The sequence below is a fragment of the Schistocerca americana genome, chromosome X (assembly GCF_021461395.2).
Source record: "Schistocerca americana isolate TAMUIC-IGC-003095 chromosome X, iqSchAmer2.1, whole genome shotgun sequence".
Lineage (NCBI taxonomy): Eukaryota > Metazoa > Arthropoda > Insecta > Orthoptera > Acrididae > Schistocerca > Schistocerca americana.
In genome coordinates, this window is record NC_060130.1 from 967,810,564 (window position 1) to 967,832,872 (window position 22,309).

The 22,309-nt window shown below is 38.0% G+C and overlaps 1 protein-coding gene across 4 annotated transcripts in view; it reads right to left on the minus strand.

Moving 5' to 3' along the window:
• LOC124555176 (high mobility group protein HMG-I/HMG-Y-like) overlaps positions 1 to 3,108 on the minus strand; it is a 36,635-nt gene extending 33,527 nt beyond the window's left edge. Inside the window, exons 1-2 of one of the 4 annotated variants that reach the window (XM_047129004.1) lie at positions 3,065 to 3,108; positions 2,293 to 2,398 (exon numbers count right to left, since the gene is read on the minus strand). In XM_047129004.1, the coding sequence (XP_046984960.1) occupies positions 2,293 to 2,370 (78 nt within the window). In that variant the 5' untranslated portion in view covers positions 2,371 to 2,398; positions 3,065 to 3,108. Of the gene's footprint in view, positions 1 to 2,292; positions 2,399 to 2,757; positions 2,778 to 2,928 lie in introns of those variants that run through there. The other 3 variants (XM_047129005.1, XM_047129002.1, XM_047129003.1) reach the window with 3 other exon arrangements.
• Between the last annotated feature and the right edge of the window lie 19,201 nt (positions 3,109 to 22,309).

Consider the following 22,309-nt stretch of genomic DNA (forward strand, 5'->3'; position numbering starts at 1 on the left):
TCTGCATTCCTCTATACCAAAATTCTATATTTTTCTTCATGTCGGAAATACTAATCACTTCACTTGCATACAAGGCTACATCCCTAAAATGAAGCAAAATACATTTCACAATTTTCTGTATCTAATGAGTAACATATGGGACATGAAATTTTGAAAATGTGTGGAACTAAATTTAACAATCGCAAAATTAACTGTAACAGTGTTGACAAAATATTCACATAAAAAAAAGCATTCTAATGTTGATTTCTTTGAATTTGCAAAAAATTTGAGAGATTAGTACTTCATCCTGAATCAGATTTAAGTAGCAACATCACAAACAGATGTGAAACTCTATGAAACATGCCTGAACGAATACGTCAACCAGTCTACAGTTTTATTACGTCTAACATCGTAACTTTACTGAAAAACATGTATGATATGATAACATATGCAGTTTTTGAACCTATGGGCAAACACATTATTCCGCACCTGAAGAAGGGTATTATGTAGCAAAACCCAAAATTATGGCACAGTACAACAAACCTATATGGCACAGCTATCACAGGCATGCCAACAGAACTACATTGGATCAACGTAAGGTCACTAAAGTGGTATATGTCAATGGACGGCTACTGTACGGACATCATATGGTTCAACATGAGAAAACTACATAGATATCACTGTTGCCCCTCCCTCCTCAAGCTTTTATTACTACTGCTCTACTACTAGCACAGAAATTAAGCCCCCAAAAGATGCAGAATAAAGTTTAATCACAAGAACTCTACCTAGGACTGTGGGCAGTGTTACATTTATGGACATTTTGATCACTTTGGAGATACAGTAGAGAAGAAATGTCAATGAAATGAGTATATTAAGACAAGTCAATTCAAGCCTTACCATAAATATGAGTTTCCACATTTTTCGTGGAAAAGCATATTTAACCAGGTCATACAAAAGAAGACACCTCAACATAAAATCTTTCGAATGTTTATCAATGCTTAGGGTACACATATTTAAAAGAAAATTGTCACAGTCCAAGTTCTTAATTAGCAATGCAGAAAGATTATGAGCTCTAAAATGTGGTGTGTAAATTACTCTTGTTTAAAGAAGCCAATGGCCTTTCCTATTACATTACATGTAATCACTGCTGCTCAAGACATTTGTGAATAAAACCTACCAAAATGCAGCTAATTTCACACTTTTTATCAACATGAAAGAAATTTAGATTTTGCACTTTTTTCTCAAACCCTCAAAAACTGAGAAAGAATGGAGTATTAACTAGGTAAATACCACCAGTTTCCAGACATACATTGCTATACATTTTTTTTAACTTTGTCCAACTGCATGCACAACAACCATCATATTGATACAATATACTATCTTCCAGCCTTAAAAGTTCATGCAAAACAAAAGTATTTCCAGTAAATGTTTACAAGTGTAGAGAAAACAGGAAAACTACATGGTACCAAATTGAGCAACTGCTTCAATGAATAACAAATATCAGAAAACTATAGCAAATTAATTAAAAAATTACAACTACAAAAATCAAGAGACATCACTGGGTGTAAAACTTATCTCCAGACAACCACAGGACTTTTCATCCATAAAATTTAACTATGTTAATCAGTGATAAGTTTCAAATTTACTTAATGGTAAACAATGCATGAAAACTTATGTTTTGGAATGTTTTTAAAACCTCATAAGCCTACTGGGAAAAGCCTACTGGGAACTGGTCTTCTAATAAATCTTCCGTTCCCAGTTTTCACAAAAAAAACTTTCCATTCAACCAGTTCACCACCACACTTAAAACACCTTATAACAAATTTTATATACAGTTTTGCCAAAATATTCTATGAAAGAGATGAAAATTTTCTTTTCAACGTATTACAAATTCCTGCAAATTTATTAATGAAAATGCAAGAAAGATTAAACTGCCAATTTGCCGACAACATGTACTGCAAAAGAAGAAAAAAAAATAGGATAATCAAATGAAGATATAAAATTACTGAATACAAAAGCATCGCAATTACAGAAGACATGGACCCCTCTAATATTTCCATGTGACTCCCGAAGAAATCTTAGCACACGTTTTACCTCTGCAAATACAATTATGCAGCATCATGTGAGTCAACCTGAGCTTTTGTTTTTGAGCACCAATATGCTACAGAAATTTGTGTATTAAATATAAATTTATTTTTAATTAGACATTTAAATTCGATGGGGGGGGGGGGGGGGGGGGGCGATACTGCATTCATAGTAAATATTTTGTCAACTGGTCAGGCATCACTGCGTGTAACAGATTACTGACGCTACCTTCACTTCTCCTCCTTTCGCTGGCCGCCCTCTCTTCCTTTTAGTATCTTCAGCGGCTGAAGAATCGTTATCAGACATCTTGACTTTTCTCGTGGCTATTTTGACCCTGTAATAAATAAAAGCCTTACTGAAAGACTAATTTACGTACTGTCTATCATTAGCGGACAAAATTCATATAGCGCCATTATGGCGCGAAATCTCTCCCCCTCTCAAAAAGAACCACAAAAACATAAACTGCCAATCACATTCATGATACACAGCGATGAACTTTTATCCGCACACCCATTAATACATAAATTCTATGACTGTTCGTTACGTAAATACAAACAGCACTTCAGATTCCGTGCCCGCCATTTTCAAATCAAATAATTCTACAAAGAATATTTAAGCAATAATGCCCCTATTTATAGCAGATACTAAATCCACCGATAAAGGGCGAACATATAAAACACCAAAATTATATACCTCATATCTATCACTAATTAAGTGCAAGAAAAACCTTAAAATAATTCTAGTTTCACTCGAAATTTAACTACTTCGTCAAATAATCAGGCTACACCAGTCTTCGATCCACCGGACGCCATGGTTCTACTACAAAGCTTCCACAAACGCCAATAAAGTTTTAATTCATCCTACCTCATTTATGATCCCAACAATTCCAATAAAATTTTCAGTAAAATGTATAAATTTATTCCGTTGAGTTAAAGCGCCTCAGTTCTGTATCGAACGCACACAATAACGTGAAACCCCCGGCAAAATACCTACTGCTCACCTCGCACCGGCGCGATGACGGCTTGGCAAGAAGTTAGTTCCAAAGCGTTCACACAGATAGCGCACGCTTCCCGCCGAAAATTCTGTTCGTTATTAATGGTTGAAATGAGAGAATGCGACAACGGAAAAAAATATATAAACAGAGGCATTCTGTATTTTCGTTATTAAATATGGAATTTTGTCAATGTCACTTCGCTCAGAGATGAAAATATATTTATTGAACAAAAAGAAATTCAACGTACAAACAACGTTACTGCCAAACAAAAAATTGTTGCATCGGGAAAAAAGCAATTAAGACTAAAATTGTATTATTACGTATCCGAAATAAATTAAATTTTAAGTTTAGTTAGTTATCATTGAAGTTTACAGCTTTCAAAAAAAACCTATGTATTTAATTTCAATTATAAATAAATACGACGCCATGAGTAGTTGGGTGCCAGAATGGAAGTTTGTAACCATTTTCGTGGCAAAAAGAAAGACTCCAACATGAAGCGACAAGAAAACCAATATACTACGTTATAACAGAATATTTCTTCCTCTCATTAAAAGTAAAATTATAAATCGATTGCTCAAAGCTGTGAAGAAATTTTCTCAGCTAAAGTAAACGCACGATCCCAATACCTGCTAACAACTATATAGGCGTACAAACATTGTATTGATTTAACCATCTGCTGCCTCATGAGGCAAAATTTTGTAGACATACTGGCGATACAGAGAGTTACGTCTTCTAATCGCTTTCAGCCTCGTAGTGTGAAACAATTTTTGTATGTTGAAAGAATAAAGCGTTCGGACTTGAAGCAGAAAAATATAAACAGCCAGACTGAATTTGATCACATTAATTTCTTTTTGTTGGAAACAACACAGTTCATGCAGATCAGTTTAAAGATATAGTGATTTAAGGTCCTTATATTGGAAATAAAATAATTTATACGACTGAAACTCCAAAATACAAATCCAGAGCTAAATACGGGTACTTATTATTGTGGCGGCAGACATGCAATAGATCCTTCAGTTCGAGAAGGGACACAGACATGAAATTCTATATTTCACGTGTCATTTACGTGGATCTGCAAGGGCTAAAATTTTATTAGAAATCTTAAATGGGAAAATAAGAGATTCGTTTACACAACGCTGTTTTGTCGAAAATTTACATTTTGAGAACCGCGGCTGAGACAAGGTTTATAACTGGACCAGCAACTAATCACACTTGTGCTGTTTCAATTATAAACATGATAAACACAACGCGTATCGCATTTTGCAGTACTGAGACACGCTGTATGACTACCGGTAATCTGAAAACTTTAATGAATTCGTGGTTAGAGATTTGAGAACTGGATGAAGGTCAATGGTGTTCGCTTCCTGACGGTATATTAACAGTCATTTATGAACAACATGAGGACGTTGATGATATCTGCAAACCATTGACATAATTATACGTATTACTACCGGCTGAAATATGCTTAAAAATCGCAACAGCTTACCTCATGATCGTAAGCCTGTTATCACATTAGCCCCAGTCCTGGTCTCCAGACGGAGATTTCTTAGTGAAGATGCAAAGAAAAATAATAATTAAAAGCTAAAATTCGAATCGGGGTTATATTTAGTTTTGATTATAATACATTTACCCCAGAGGGGTATAGATTGGATTAGATTATATTAGATTCAGTTTTCGTTCCATAGACCCAAAAATGATTTGCTCCTCATGAATGTGGAACAAGTCAGTAAGTATAATGTAAAAAAAATAGCATTGAATATCAACTGGCTGCTGCAGCTGGTAATACCACCAATTAAATTGTAAAAGTCTGCCGAGAAAGTTGTAGTTATCGTGTACCGCTATAGAAAATTAAGTTACTTTCATAAGAAATGAGTCAATCACAAAAATACATTTAAATACGAAAAAAAAGATTATGAGTAATAAATAACACGTGCATGTGAAGAATGTAGGTAACATGTAGTGAGCAAGAGATAAAGGAACTTATGAGTCATTCATTAAAAAAACAATGCCATTAATCTTCAAAAACTCACTCCCAAACTCCGTAAACATCAAAGTTTTTCCTCTCTGTGGTGTATTGGCCATAATTATGGCCAGGCCATTGATTTTTTTTTTTTTTTTGTTTTTTTTTTTTTTTTGTTTTCTTTTTTAGTGCAGAATGAGATATTAAGTATAGAAATGGCTTACCAAGCAAGCTGACTAGATAAACAAGAATTTATTTCATCAAGTTGGCTTTGTTTCTATCTTCAACACAACTTTCTCTGTCTACCTGAGTTCTCGTATGCAGCCATTTTTGATACGCCTTCTTTTTCCTTTTACAGGCTGCCTTGAGTGTGTCATTCCACCAAGCTGTTTGCTTCATCCTACCTTTACACACTACTGTTCCAAGACATTCTTTAGCTACTTCTAGTACTGTGTCCCTATACCTTGTCCATTCCTTTTCCAATGACTTAATTGACTACATTAAACTAACTGGTACCTTTCTGAGATCACTGTTATGTATGTGTGCCTGATTTCCTTATCCTGAAGTTTCTCCACTCTTATCCTCCTACATATGGACCTGACCTCCTGCACTTTTGGCCTCACAATACCAATTTCACTGCAGATTAAATAGTGATCACTGTCATCAAAGAATCCCCTGAAAACACGTATGTCCCACACAGCCTTCCTGAATTCCTGATCTGTTATTATATAGTCAATGACAGATCTGGTTCCCCTGCCTTCCCAAGTATACCGGTGAATGTTCTTATGTTTAAAAAAGGAGTTTGTGATTACTAAGCCCATACTGGCACAGAAAGTCAAGAGTTGTTTCCCGTTCCTGTTGGCCTCCATACCCTCTCCAAATTTAACCATAACCTTTTCATACCCTTCTGTTTGATTTCCAATCCTGGCATTAAAATCCCCCATGAGCAGAACACTGTCCTTGTCCTTTACTCTAACAACTACATCACTGAGTGCATCATAAAAACTATCCATCTTATCTTGATCTGTCCCTTCACAATGCGAATATACTACCACAATCCTAATTTTCTTGCTAGACACTGTCAAATCTATCCACAACAGTCGTTTGTTTACAGGCCTTATTGCAACTACGCTAGGTTCCATTTCTTTCCTGATGTAAAGCCCTACACCCCATTGTGCTATTCCTGCTTTGACTCCTGACAAGTAGACCTTGTATTCTCCCACTTCCTCTTCTTTCTCACCCCTTACCCAAATGTCACTAACCACTAAAACGTCCAACCCCATCTTACTTGCAGCCTCTGTCAGCTCTACCTTCTTCCCAGAGTAGCCCCCATTGATATTAATAGCTCCCCATCTCATTACCATTCGTTTGCCAAGTCGTATCTTAGGAGTCCCTGGTTTGTCAATTAGAGGTGGGACTCTGTCACCTCCAAAGGTCCAAGGCATTTTGCTCTAATTGTTGCCAGCATCATATTTAAAGTACCAGGGAATCAGGTTGCTAGCCTTACTTGCCCAGGGTCCCATTGAGTTTTACCCCTAATGGTTGAGGGACTAACCGGTGGATTTGGTAGTCTTTGCCGTCTGAGCACAAAGGTGACCATGACTCAGAATATGTCCGAGATGCTCACCTTATTCCAAAGTAACTGGTATCCAGACTGGCAGGACCACTTACTTGGCCACTCATACATTGCCCGTGGTTCATGCACTAGGAAACGACAACAGGAACCCACACCATGAACCAGTCTGTTATGCACATAAAAAAATAGTCATAGTAATTACTGTGGAAATAGCTTTGTCCATGACAGTGGAACAAGATCTAGACAGGATGTACATTTATCAATGAAGAATAAACGTAAAACTCAAAACAACTTTTTCTGTGAAGGAATAAAATTTTGCAACAATTTGCCCAAGGAAATTTAAGGGATTAGTAAAACTAACTCATTAAAAAAAAAGACTGTTAAAAAGTAACTGTTAAGCAATAAATTCCATACAGTGAAGGATTACTTATATAACACAAAGTAGGGGGTCGGGGAAAAAATGTAAAGCAAATAAATAACAGCAACAATAATAAAACATGTTATTTCACACAACACATTCTCACTATGTTTCTTCCTTCTTTTTATCTTTTCTGGATAAACTTACTGCCAAAGCTATGCAATTTATAATACTAGCACATTGTTTTCTTTTTTAGCACATCATCTCATATCACTCATAATAAAGGGATTCTGAACCAGATTTTTAGTCTAACAAATGGGAAGTTGTGGCACACAAAATGGAAACCAAACATCATTGCTATGGCCCTGATGTCAGCTGATAATGTGTGCAGTGTTACAGTATGAAACAATGTGTGCATAGTATGTGCAGTGACTGAGAGTGAGAAATAAATGGACACTGTAGCACTAGCCTTTTACATTATTAAATAACGACTCTGCAAAACAATATTGTATACTTTAATCCAGTCAATGAAGGAAAATTAGGGGAAAAATTCATATAGTCACAAACTTTTGTACATTGGTAGGGGAGAGTGTCATGAACAACATACTAAACACCCCTGTCTGTGCGGTGTGAGTGTTGGGGCGGAGAGGGCATTTAAAAGTCGCTTTTTTATGTCTCTCTTGAATAACTCGAAAACCACAGCTTCTTGTGAAAATGTTTCCCAGTACAAAATTAAACTGCATTAAATTTCCTAAAAAACAGGTCCTATTCATTTTTCTCTAGAACTAATAGTTTATCCCCTGCAGGGGATGGAAGAATTGCAAATAATTAAAAAAAGTGTTTTAAAGATATAAAATTAATGTTTAATGCCCACTAAACTTTGAAATAACAAAAAACTTACATTAGTTATTATAAAATAACATATTATCTTTAATGGATACCTTTCATAAATAAATAATTGTGTCATTATTATTATCATCATCATCATCATCATCATCATTATCATCATCTTTGCAGATCGAGTAATGGTGCACCATTCATACGCGTATCATGGCATGTGCTGAAAACAATGTGGCCCCCATACCTTTCTCTCAGTCTGTCCTGGACTGTCTTTATATGAGGTAATGCTACCGAAACTTGCTCTGACAACTCGTCTAGGTGAACTGGCACTCATCATTCCCCTCTGTGAAATTGAATATTTCCTCAATTGATGCATTAATTCCTTCATCCTCTCCTCAGAACACCCACCACTTCTAGATTTTGGTGCTCAGCCTATAAAGAACTTTTTATAGCAGTCGTCATAATATACTGCATCTGTAGCATGTAGCTCCAGCAGAGCAGATTTGTCTTCAGATGGTGCCTCCTCATTCATCCTTCCTCTCCTCTGCATGAAATGTAATTGCATTATTTTAACTGAAGGATCAAACACTGTAAACTTATTGCCACTGTTTCTGGGTTTTTTTCCTCTGTTCATCAAAAGCTCCATGATCAATAGCTTCTGCACAAAACAGGCAGCTAGTTTTAAAATCAAATTCCACTTCAGCTGATTGTAAATGCTTGACTCTACCTGATGTTGAATGCTGTTCCTCTGAAACAGCCTCTCTTAGAAATCTTTTAATTGATTTATCTCTGGTGCACTCTTTTCTGTAAGATGCATGAGCAACACCATGTTTTTTGTTTCTGAAACTATCAGATTTTCCGTCTTTCCTCAGATAACTGGCATTTACCAATCCACATATTCCTTTCTCATCACCATTGCATACGTCACTGACAACATCACTCACACAGATTAAACACATCTCAGCCATTGATAATAGGAACACATTTTACATAAAAATCTCTTAATTATGAGAAATAAATACTCACTTAATACACTGAAAGTCACTCCACTGTTTAAACACAAGCACACATAAGCAAAATGGACAGGAAACGCTGGGCAGGGTGCAGTTCATTATTCTGTGTGTAAATTGCAGTTCTCTTGGTGGGGAAACTAATCTTTCCCAGAAGAAAGCTACAAAAGTCATACAGGATGACTAACAGTCAATTTCCCCATAAGCAATGTGAGGTGGTATGAGGAGATTTATGTAGATTCTGTTTGAAAGTGTAATTTTATTAGTAACGCATAGCCATATTCCATTTAGCGTTAATGCATTTTGTGGAAAATAAATACTTCCAGGCTGTCAGCACACAACACATTTTCTGGAAAATAAATACTCTCCAGGAGTGTCCACACACTGCATCACTAGTGATTTACAAGGTGTGCTGTGGAAGTGTTGATATGATGGTGAAACAGTGTGTTGTTTGTTTCCTGCAATGTGGTGGTCTGCAAACTCATTTGCTCACTCTTCATTTTGTAGACACACAAATGGGGGAAATAAATTATCTAATTCTGATGACCTGCCTTCCTTCATACTTCTACCATCCACCCCACCCTCCTTTCCAGAACCACCAGTCAAATTCCCAGAACACAATTTATCTCTCAATATGACTCTACTGTACTTAGACATGATACAGTCATTTATATTTGGTCTTCCCATTTCATTTACCAATAAACACTATTTTTATACCATTAAAACACTATTCTTGATAATTTGTGGTTTTTCCATCCCCTGCAATGCAGAAACTATTAGCTCTAGAGAAAAAATGAATAGGACTCTTTTGTAAAAAAAATTGTGTAGTTTAATTTTACACTGGGAAACATTTTCGCTAGAAGCCACAGTTTTTTAGTTATTCAAGAAATACATAAAAAATAACCTTTAAACGCCCCTCCCCCCTCCCCAATGCTAACATCATGCAGGTGAGGATTTTTAGTATGTTCATCAGGGTATTCCCCCCCTCCAACCTTCCACTGTACAAAAATTTGTGACTACCTAAATTTTCTCCCCTGTTCGCCCTTTTTTGGTCTTTGTTGACTGGGCTAACTAGGGATAAACTGAATGAGGCATACTGTTTTAAATAGACTGGCCTCATATTTGGGAAGGTGGAAGCTCCAATCTTCATCCAGACATCCCGATTTGTTTTCAATGGTTTCTGAAAATAACTTCAGGAAATTGCCAAGAACCATCAGCTATGACAGACTACCTGTCTCACCCTTGTTAAACTGTACACATAAGTATTTAACTTCCAGTATGTATAAATTGTGTTTTTTTTTTTTTTTTTGTTATTGTAAAATTAATCTATGGATAAAAACTACTACTGCTACTAATATTACTGCTGCTGCAATAATTCTGGCATAGAATACTGCAGCACAACATTATATTTTCAGTGGAGGATGGTACTGAAACATGCTGTAACACCAAGCAGCATTTCCACACCTGAGAATGTGCCGGGCACCGAGCTCCTGTCATAAGAGCACCAGTTGTAGCAAGTATATATGCTACCCACTAAGTGAATAGCAGAATTGCATTGGTGTTGTGCATCTGACTAGTACAGTCTTTGCACCTGTCATCAGTCAAATGTGCGGCCTGGCAGCTATAACCTCAGTGAGCAGTGTCATAGACTAGGAAAGCCACCGGTCTGTGAGCTGTCAGCTAGCAGTAATGGTTCCGAGCTTCAAACTGGGTCCACTGAGGTGGGTGCCGTTCACTTGACACACTAGACAGTCTCCAAGGGTCCTGGGTATGACTCAGGGCACCTGCATGTTTGAGGCAGCTACCCTGGTCTACACGCAGTGTACCGTACACCAGTCCAGAGCAATGAACTTATTGTACCTAGCTTAGGTCAGGAAAACTGCCATCATCAGTGGCTGCTGTTATGCTGCCACAGCATTTTGCTGCTCTAGTGTACACACTTACTGCCCAGTAGCTTCTGTCAGCCTCTAGGCCATGGTAACGTATGGAAGCACTGACTAGTAAAGAATATTGTGGAGTAAGCATTCTAGATTATGCACTTTCTGCAGTATAGGATATTTCATCCCAAAGCTCCCCACAGACAGCACTTTGGAGGCAAAAGCAGCCATCCTGAAAAATAGTGTCAGACAACTGTATACTGGTGTCAGCATAGCAGTCATAGCACAACTTGACCGCTACATTTAGTGTGAGAAGAGCCAGTACCAACAAGTGACACTACGGAATGAAAATCTGCAGCATCAGTTCAGCCTGGTGAGTGAAAATGAATTGATTTGCAGGAAATAGGGTTCAGTGCACAGTGCCTAATCACCAGAGTAGGAAGCCTAGACATTACGCTAGGGAATATAGGGAATGCCTACGATTAGCACTAAGATATAGGAATTAGGTGTGTCCAGTGGCAGCATCTACCTTATCAGTCAGCAAAGAGGCATGTGCACCAGCTACCAACATAATTCTGCAGATGAGTGCTGCAATAATGCTGGTATAGCATTCTGCAGTGCAATATTCTACGGACAGCTGTGGATGGGATGGGTAAGTGCTGAGGCGCCGAGCAGCATTTTCACAGCTGACTACGTGATGAGAACACAGCTCGTCATAACACCCCCAGGAGGAGCAAGTACATCTGCCCTTGCTCAGCCATCAGCAGCATTCCATCAGCGCTGTGCAGACACTGGTCGAATGTGTGGCCTTGCAGCTACAGCCCTGTTGATCAGTGTCAGTAACCAGATGGTGTCATTGCTCTGTGAGCCTTCCTCTAGCCATGACGGTTCTGGGCTCCAAACTGGGTCTGGTGAAGCTGGGTCACGTGGTGGATGCCATCAGCTGACACTCCAGCTGGTCTCTGAGGATCCAGGTTCGAACTGGTACATCTGAACATTTGAGTCAATCACCTCTGCTGCATGCAGTGTGCCACAGTCCAGCCATACACTTGCTGTACAGCAGAGCTGACACTGCCTTGTGACAGCAAGACCACCGTCATTGCTAGTCACTTCCCCAATGTACTTACACCCTGCCAGCTAGCCTCGGTGGCATCTGGATTACAGTCACCAGTATCCTGTACGAAAGCGTCAATTAAAAGAGAATGTCATTGTTGGGTAAGTATTTTTGATTGTGTGTTCACTGCAGTACTGGAGATCTCATCCCATAGTTTCTTGCACATGCCACTTTGGAGGCAGAAGTGACCATTCTCCAACATTGGTGTCAAACAGCTTTACACTGATGTCAAAGAAGTGGTTATAGCACAACATGACAACAATGAGTATCACTGCACTTGCTTAATTTGTTTTACAGACACACACAAAGTTGGGCTGAGAACTGCAGGCTGCACAAATAAATTTACGGAAAAAAATCACAACACCAAGAAGGAGTTATGTGAGAAACAAAGGTTGGTAGACATGTTTCTACATCTGAAAGATGATGTCTATTCAAATTTCATGCCAGTCACGTGGAAGGTCACGTAATAGGACTATGAGAAGCTGGATTTTTTTCTGTGATATTGCAGAAAGACTTTGCAGGAATGTAGCCACTGTACATGACTGCTGGCAGTGGTGGTAACAAGAATATATGGTCGCATAAGGACTGAGCTCCAGATGGTCACATAGCACTACTGAGATTGAAGACCATCATGTTTGGTGCATGGCTCTAGTGCATTGTAGTGCATCAGCAGCAGCAATCTGAGCAGTAGTTGTCATCAAAGTGACTCAATGAACTGTTACAAATTGTTTACTTCAAGCACAGCTCCAAGCCAGATGCCCTGTAGCATGTATTCCACCCCCCAAATCACCATTGTTTGTGACTTCAGTAGTGTCAAAGAAGAGCTCATTGGAGGGCAGGGTGGAGGTCTGTTGTATTTTCTGATAAAGCTGATTCTGCTTCAGAGCCATTGGTGGCCATATGTTTGTTAGGAGAAGGCCTGTTGGCAGCTTGTAACCAACCTGTCTAGACACACTGGACCTACATCTGGAGTTATGATTTGGGATGCAATTTCATATGACAGCAGGAGCACCCTGACTGTGAATTTGTATGTCAATCTGCTGTCATGTGCTGCCATTCGTGAACATGTTCTCCAACAGGATAATGCTCACCCACATCCTACTGTTGTAAATCAACATGCTCAAAAGAGTGTTGACATGTTGCCATGGCCTGCTCAATCACCAGGTCTGTCACCCATCGAGCACACATGGGATATCGTGAGATGACAACCCCAGTGTCATCCACAAAAAGCATTAACTATCCCTGTACTGACAGACTAAGTGCAAAACGCATGGAACTACATCCCACAAACTGACATCTGGGACCTGTACAACACAATGGGTGCACATTTGCATGCTTGCGTTCAACATTCTGGTGGTTACACCAGTTATTAATGTACCAGCATATCACATTTGCAGTAGCTTATCTCATGCTTATATTAACCTGTGAGCTTGCAATTTTAATCACTTAAATATGTTACCTAGACAAATGAATTCCAGAAATTTCATTATTCCAAATTAATTATTTTTTGGTGTTGCAATTTGTTTCCATTAGTCTATGGGACCACAAAATTACACTTCTCCAAACTCAATGTTAAATTTGCAGCTCTCAGTCTCAGGAATACTTCCCTTAGGTGTTGTATGTGCTTCTCACTTGTAAAGATGATTACATCATCAAGATAAACTATGTATTGATGCAGTTTCAACCGCCTGAGAAGTCTGTGCAACAACCTATGAAATATTGCAGGTGCATTCTTCAACTTGAAAGGCATCCCCTGAATTGATAATGTCCCCATGGTGGAGAAATTGCTGTTTTCAGTCAGCCATCCAGAGCGACATCTAGCTGATTGTAGCCATTCCATATCTCCACCTTTGGAAAATACTTGCATTGGCCTAAATAGTGTATGGTTTGCATAATGCTCACCTACAGTGAGTGCTATTGGTCTGCCCATCTATTCAATTGCCAAGTTCTTGACAATATTATTATGACCATATGTGGGCCAATTAGATTCTTATATCAAGAATTCAGTACATTTTATCAGTAAATTAAATGGCATAGTGCTACAGCCAGAGGACATATTACTTAGTTTTTATGTGACGTCGCTATTCACTATGATTCCACTCAATGAAGTGTGGCAACAGCTGAATTGCATTTTTCCTCGCGATGTTGCGGAACTGTTTAAATATTGCCTCACAACCATGTATTTCAAATGGGACAATGAGTTCGATGAACAGATGGATGGTGTCACTATGGGGAGCCCCTTAAGCCTGGTTATAGTGAACTTATTTATGGAAAAATTCGAGAAGAAGGCATTGGAAACTGTGAACAAGAAACTGACTATTTGGTTCTGTTATGTGGCTGATACGTCTGTTTTGTGGCAGCATGGCAGGGAGGAACTGGTCGTTTTCACAAACATCTGAATGGGATCAATCTGAAGATTCAGTTTATGGAGGAGGAGGAGGAGGAGGAGGCAGGAACAAGATTAAATTTTCTTGATGTACTAGTTTTGAAGAAAGAAGATGGTAGCTTGGGCCACACAGTTTACCGAAAACCCATGTACACAGACCATTACCTACACTGGGATTTGAACCACCACTCACAAAAAAAGCGAGGTACCATAAAAACGTTGGTGGATAGAGCAAGGAAAATTTGTGAACCAGAGCTGCTTGATGCAAAATTAAAACATCTCACCACTGCATTGCTCAAGAATGGTTATTTGTTCACTGAGGTGAAAAGAGCATTATGACCATTGTGCAGAAATCATAGTGATGCTCAAGCGCCGGTGAAATCTAAAGTTTTCCTGCCATTCATTAAGGATGTGACTGACCACATAGGAAAAATTTTGAGAAAGCGGAACATTGTGGTAATTTACACAACCACATGGAAGATACAAGGTAATCTAAAACCAGCCAAGGATGCTTGCCAACCACTGGAAAAAGCTGGAATTTATAGGATTTCATGTATTTGTGGGGAGGTGTATGTGGGTATTACAAAAAGAACTGACAAAAAGCAACTCAAAGAGCACAACAGCAATTGCAGAAGGGGGGAGACGGACAGATTAGCTGTTGCAGAACATGCTTTATAGCCAGGATACCGTCACATTCATTTTGACCGGACTCAAGTACTGGCAGCCACAAATGGACACCACAAAGGCTATACAGAGAGGTCATAAAGATTGTGAAACACCCCAGGAATTCTAATCGGAAGGAGGAGGGCATGAAATTTAATGAAACTTGGATTCTGGTGCTGAAGATGATGTGTACATGTCTTCCACTATGGGATGATAGTAAGAGTTGATGACAGCAGTTGACAACAGCCAGTTTCGCTCACCTATTCAAAACGTGATGTCGCACCACTGTGTGGAAGCTGGTGGAAGCAGAAATTTGCTGTAGTCTGTAGCAAGCCAGGGTGTGAATTGGTCGTATAGCAAAGCCATGATCCCCCTTGAAAATGTCCTCTACAGATGGGGATGAAACGTCGGGTTTCAAAGTGAAATCTCTTAGACCACAGCACAACAGTCTGGTATATTTTATTAAATGTGACAATTCCAGCCATGCAAATTTACATTTTACAAATCAGATGTATACCATGGTGAAAGACTGTGTACATGAGGTAGAGGAGGGCCTATTAACTGAAACCAAATTAAAGCAAATTTTACTGAAAAGATTCAGCCTATAATATATATTAAAGTGGGAGAAATGTATGAGACTGCTTTAGTGAGTACTGGGAGTTCTATTCATGGGATAAAACAGAATTTTATGAGCACATTAAGAATAAAAATACAATTGAATTTTCAGTCACAGCAGTAAGAATTAAAAAAAACCATGGGAGTTATAGTAGGCCAGTGAGGAAGCAAGTAGTCTTAGATGTAAACATTGATGGAGAATCACTTATCCAAGCATTTCTTGTGGTATAAAATTTTAGCATAAACATGGTGTTGGGCATAAACTTCTTACACAAACATAGGGCACACAGTGATTGTAAAGATCAGGTGTTGGAATAAAATAATAGTAAAGGAGACAGACCACCAAGAAAACATTGGGGAGTTAATTAAGGGATTTAAAAATGTAGAGTTAACAACAAGCATGGATCTAACAACTATGTTCTGGCAGGTGTCTGAGGCAGTAGACAGCAAAAAATATACCACTTTTCTGTTTGAGTGCAAGGCATAATAATACCAAATAGCCCAATTAGGTCTGCATGTATCTGTTGCTGTATCTGTAATGGTACTGAATTATGTACATGGAATTGAGCTGATGAGAAGGCTTACTATTTATGTGGACAATATACTGATTGCAACATCAACTTGGGAGGAGCACTATTTCTATTTTTACAGCTTTGCATAGAGGTGGAATGATACTCAAGCTACAGAAATGTCAGTTTATCAAAGAGGAGATAAATTACGTGTGATATGTTTTTTTTCTTTTCCTTTTTTTCTTTTTTTCCTTCTTCAGATGTGCTTGTACCTAATGAATACAAAACAACAGCAACAGAAGAGTGTGCTAAACCAAGGAATCGGAAGCAGCTAAAAACCACATATAGGCATAGTGAGCTTTTATCAAAAATTCTTAAGTGATTTAAGTCTCATTTCACCAAACTTGTCATGGCTATTAAAGAAACACATGTCACGGGTACGGACAGTTGACTGTGATAGGAATTTGAAAAAATGAAGTGTAGTTTATGTAACAGTAAGTTGCTCTATCATCCTGACACATCACTCTCATTTTATCTCGCAACAAACAGCTCTGATTATGGTTTAGGTGCTGCTCTGTTCCAGAAGAAAATAGTTTATGGGTAGATAGAACACCGAAGTGTATCACTTGTCAATACGCTGCCATCAAAGCACAAGCAAGTATATGGCATTTTAGAAAAGAAGTATTGGTTGTAATATGGGGCTTCATGAAATTTAGAATATGCCTGGAAGGACATGAAACTATAGTAATGACAGACACAAGGCTGTAAGTTATTTACAGGACTTTAAATTGTTAAATGTGAGGCTCACTCAGTGGGCACTGTTCTTACAGCAGTTTCAATACCAGACCAAATACATCAGGGTACCAATAATGTAGTTGCTGAAGTGCTTTCATGCATGCCAGTTGGAGGAGATGATAATGTTAAGGAGGAAGAAGAAAGGATTGAATTTAAAATGATACACATAAAAGGGGTAGATGAGGAAAAACATATTACGAGTATATTGAAGGATATGAGATGGATACAGAACAATGATCGTAATCTGAAATTAGTGAAAACCAGTTTGTGGATTAAGTGGAAAGCAAAACTTACAAAATTTTACAAGATTTACAAAGGAGTACTGTTTCATAAGTAAAACCAAAACAAGCAGGAGTAGTGTGTGTACTGGCCTGAAGAGCATGTACCGCCATTGATTATATACGTGCATCTAAGTTATGGGCATTGTGGGGAACAGAAATGCACAGGCACGGCTATGTTCTATTTAAGAACAAGGACCATAGAGTAAGGAAACAGTTTGGTGCATGTGACAGTGCCAATGTGTAAGGCACAATACCATTGCCAGTCAAGGGAAGATACAAAACATTCTGTCCACTAATGTAGGTGAACTACCGGCCATCGATGTTTCCAGTTCATTACTAACTAGTAGGGGTGGCCAGAAATACATTTCCCTTCCAGTAGATGTATTTTCTAAGCGTGTAAAGTTCTGTGTGATGAAAAAGGCTTCTAGTAAAATAATGTTTCGGAAACTGGAGACAGACTATTTTATAAAGGTTGGGAAGATAGAGGTACTGGTTTTGGATAATGGTTCACAATTTACTTCTAAGCTATGGGAACAATTTGAGCTGCAGGCAGGAGTGAAGCACATCAGAACATTAGCATGGCACCTGGTAGGAAATTTGGGAGAATGCTATACACGTGAACTTGGATGAGTATGCTGTATATACTGCAGCCACAAAGACACATCATGGACTGAATACATTTCTACATTTGAGGGCATGATGAACAGTGTTAAAAGCAGTTTGATGGAATTCACACAGTATGAGGTAATGTGGAATAAAAAAGCAATAAACATGATACCTGAGGCAGTAGAGTTTCTGCCAGGAACCACAGTTTCAGAACAGGAGAGACTAAAGTCAGTGGTTGAAGAGATGGTAAGAGGATTCATACAATAAAAGAATCAGTATAACACTAGGTACAAACCAACTAGGTACATGGTGCCTGACCTGGCACTCATGAAGACCAAGGATCAATCAAAAGATACTGATGGTGAGATATACTGTGGGGCAAAAGTGATGGGATACTTCCTAATATTGTGTCGGACTTCTTTCTGCCTATCATAGTGTAGTGATTCAATGTTGCATGGACACAACAAGTCATTAGAAGTACCCTGCAGAAATACTGAGCCATGCTGCATTTATAGCCACCCATCATTGTGAAAGTGTTGTTGGTGCAGGGTGTTATGCTTGAACTGATCTCTTGATTACGTTTCATAAATGTTTGGTGGGATTCATGTCAGATGATATGGGAGGCCAAATCATTCACTCAAATTGTCCAGAAAATTCTTCAAACAAGTTGTGAACAAATGTGGGCTGGTGAAACAACACTGTTGTTTGGGAACATGAAGTCCATGAATGACTGCAAATGGTCTTCAAGTAGCTGAACATAACTGTTTCCAATCAATGATCAATTCAGTTGGACTGCATGAACCTGCTTTCAGAAAAACTATGTGTTGCATTACTTACTGAATGCCCCTTGCATACACAGAGCAAGTCACTTGATGTAACACCACATTTATTTTGTAAACAGTTACAAATACCAAACCAAGGTTCTCTGCAATCGATAGTACACAAAGAGGCATTTACTTTGTTATATGATAAAGAGTCTTAACTCTAGAATTGATTAAGATATTGAAGCAAGTATTATTTTTTAAATACAATGATAAACTTTTTAAGAGCATCTGAAAGTGCTTGAAAAGAGGAGTACAGTGATATAATGCTTGTTTAATTTGGGGCTGAAACTGCTTGCAAAAGAAACTGAGAAATATTCTAAAACTGAAAGGCTAGTTGGCTGGCATCGGAAATTGCATTGTAAGCATGCTCGTGTCAGGCTACATCATTCTGTCAAGCCTTTCGACTGTTCATTTGTCTGCACTGCAGAACAAGCAGGAACTGTGTCTTCTATTGGCAGGTCATTTCTGCTTCAACATACCTTGAATGGAGACATGTACACAATTGAGGGAAAGTTAGACATACTACTTTTATACTGTGAACGTCAAAGAAATACTGTCAAAGCAGTACAGTGGTACAGGGATGTCTATTCTGATCATCGTTGTCCACCATGTCCAGCAATTGCACAATTTATTAGGTCACTAGCAGAAACAGGCAGCTCCAACATCAAACAGAGGAGAAGAGTGAAGAATGCAAGTGACAGAGCATATGAAGAAGCTGTTCTGGCTATGACACTTATTAATATGCATGGTGGTACAAGGCATATTGCCAAGAAATATGGGATTATCCAGATGAGTGTCATTCACATCATGCATCAGCATCTGCCACTACAATGGGCACTCAGAGGACATGATTTTGAACAGCGTATAGAATTTTGTCAGTTTGCTCTGCAGCTGGAGCATACATGTATGGTGCACCACTGTAAGAAATTGGATTGTGGGACCTTACTTCATCCCAGGGATGTTGAATGGAAATACATATGCACACTTTCTTATGAACATTCTACCTGTTCTTCCAGAAGAGATACCACTGGATAAGCATCAAGTTCCAATGTGTGTGGTTCCGACACAACAGCTGCCCAGCTCACTCTTCATGTGTTGCAACACATATACAGAATGGGAAGCTTCCTAACTGCTGGATAGGGTGGATTGCTCTAGTACAATGGCTGACAAGGTCCACTGATTTGACCCCTCTTGATTTCTGTGTACAGGGAGCACTGAAAGATGCAGTCTCTCATGACTCCAAACTATGTTAGATGCCATGTGCTGTGAACCACCACAGCATGCAATGGTGAATCAGCCAATTTACTTTCACCTGTTTATCTAGCCCTCTAACAGAAATTACAAATGTGGCTTGTAGTCAACAGTAAACAATTTGAGCACAATCTTAGGTAAAGTGTAAAACTTTGTTTCATTAAGAAAAGTATTTGCTTTGTGAGTGACATATTGTCAGTCATTCTGAATAGGATGTTTAGTTTATTTAAAGTGTATTATGTGTAATTTTAATTTTGAATAGTATCTACACGCACATTGTCTGACAGCAGGTGTTTTACGTTAAGAAGCATTTAGGTGTCCCCAGGCAAAGAGAGGTCAGGTATTATTTTTGTGTTTTGAAATCTATGAAAGTTGATACAGTAGATTAAGTATAAATGAACAATATCTCTGTTTCAGTTTAAAGCAGTAAGCAGCAATGTGGAGGGTTTAAATAGACAAATGCCTGACATAACTGTAGCTGTTTCCACAGAAACCTGAAAACATACATTCATTTGAAATAATTTTTCTGACCACACACGATGCCCCATAAGCCAGCATACGCCAAACTTCCATATACAAAAATCATAGCTGACCCTGTATCTATGTTGCATAGGAAATGAAGTTTCATTTTAGTAGCATAGACCTGTCTTGCTGCATGTAATGACAGAGGCTGGCTGCTTGGCATGAAATCTCTGCTGTCTGATGAAATTATGCTGTCTGTCAGACAAAAAGAAGAAGTTATTAATCTGTGGTGATTTCAATGTAAACTTTCTAAATAATTCTGAGAGGAAAGGTGAAATAGAAGTGTTATTAATAACATATTACTTAGAATCAGTGATCAATTTCCCTAGACATATAGCTCAAGACAGCAGCACACTAATAGATAATGTATTTGTACAGAAAGAGGATGTAAAACAAACACATGCTTTCCCTGTGGTAAGTGGATTGTCAGACCATGATGCACAACTGATTAACTTACAAAACCTAACAGGGTGTACAGTTCTGAAACGGTTAAGTAAAAATGTGAAGTCACTCAACCCGGTATCTATAGAGCACTTCAAAGAAAGCTTAAAAAATGTTAATTGGGGAGATGTATATAATGAGCCAAATGCTAATGATAAATGCAACATATTTCTTGATAAATTTATATCCCCTTTTGAAAATTTTTTTCCAAAAGAAAAGTACTAAATGTAACACCACACACTTTTCAAAGAAACCTTGGATTACTACAGGTATTAAAGTGTCTTCAGAAAGAAAAAGAAAATTTTATGAGACAGCAAGAACCAGAAGCAGAAGTAGTTTCACACTATAAAAATTATTGTAACGTACTGAAAAAAGTTGTAAGGAAATCAAGAAATATCTATGTTAGAGAAGAAATTAACAACTCAGACAATAAAATCAAATCTATATGGAATGTTGATAGAAGGGAGACAGAAAAAGTAACCACTGGGGTAGATAATATTACTATTAAGGAGAATGAGACCATCCTAATCAACAGTACACAAGTAGCTAATGTATTTAACAACCATTTCTTAAGTGTAGGAGAAAAAATTAGTGAGAACAGTTGAAAAGAAAAAGCCAGGCAGTATATAAAAGAATCTGTTTTGAAAAAATTTAGTCAGATTAAGTTTCACCTGACAACCTCTTGTGAAATAAGTAAAATTATTAAATCTTTGAAAAATAAATGTTCTATTGGACTAGATGATATCTCTAATAAGATATTAAAGCAATGTGGAGCAATTACAGCTGATGTTATGAGTCACATATGTAATGCATCAGTAACTCAAGGTATTTTCCCAGACAAATTAAAATATTCCATTGTCAGACCACTCTACAAAAAGGGGGACACCACAGATGTCAATAATTATTGGCCAGTATCCTTGCTTACAGCATTTTCAAAAATCTTCGAGAAAGTAATGTACTCAAGAGTGGTTAGCCATCTCAACAGTAATAGGATACTTAGTAAATCACAGCTCTGATTTCAAAAATGCTGTTCCACTGAGACAGCAATATACGATTTCACTGTCCACATAATATAGTCTTTAAATAGTAAAATGTCACCACTAGGAATTTTCTGTGACTTGTCCAAAGCATTTGATTGTGTGAACCATGACATTATGTTACAGAAATTACCGTTCTATGGTACTAATGGAATAGCATCTGAGTGGTTTAAGTCATACCTACAGAACAGAAAGCAAAAAGGATCCTTATATAGGTCAAGTGATTTAAATAAGTTTGCCACTTCATCTAACTGGGGTGAAATTACATTAGCTGTTCCACAGGGTTCAATCATGAGTCCCCTTCTGTTCTTGATATATGCGAATGACCTCCCTTCCTATCTGAAACAGGAAGCTGAACTGACAATGTTTGCTAATGGTACAAGCATCCTTATTAATCCGGTAAAAGAAACTCCAATTGAAAATGATACAAATAAGGTCTTTGGAAAAGTCATTAATTGGTTTTCTGCGAATGGGCTTGCTCTAAACTTTGAAAAAAACACAGTAAATCCAATTTTCTGCCGCAAAAAGTACAGTTCCTTCAATAAATGTAACACATCAACAGAAGTCAGTAGACAGAGTAGAGGAT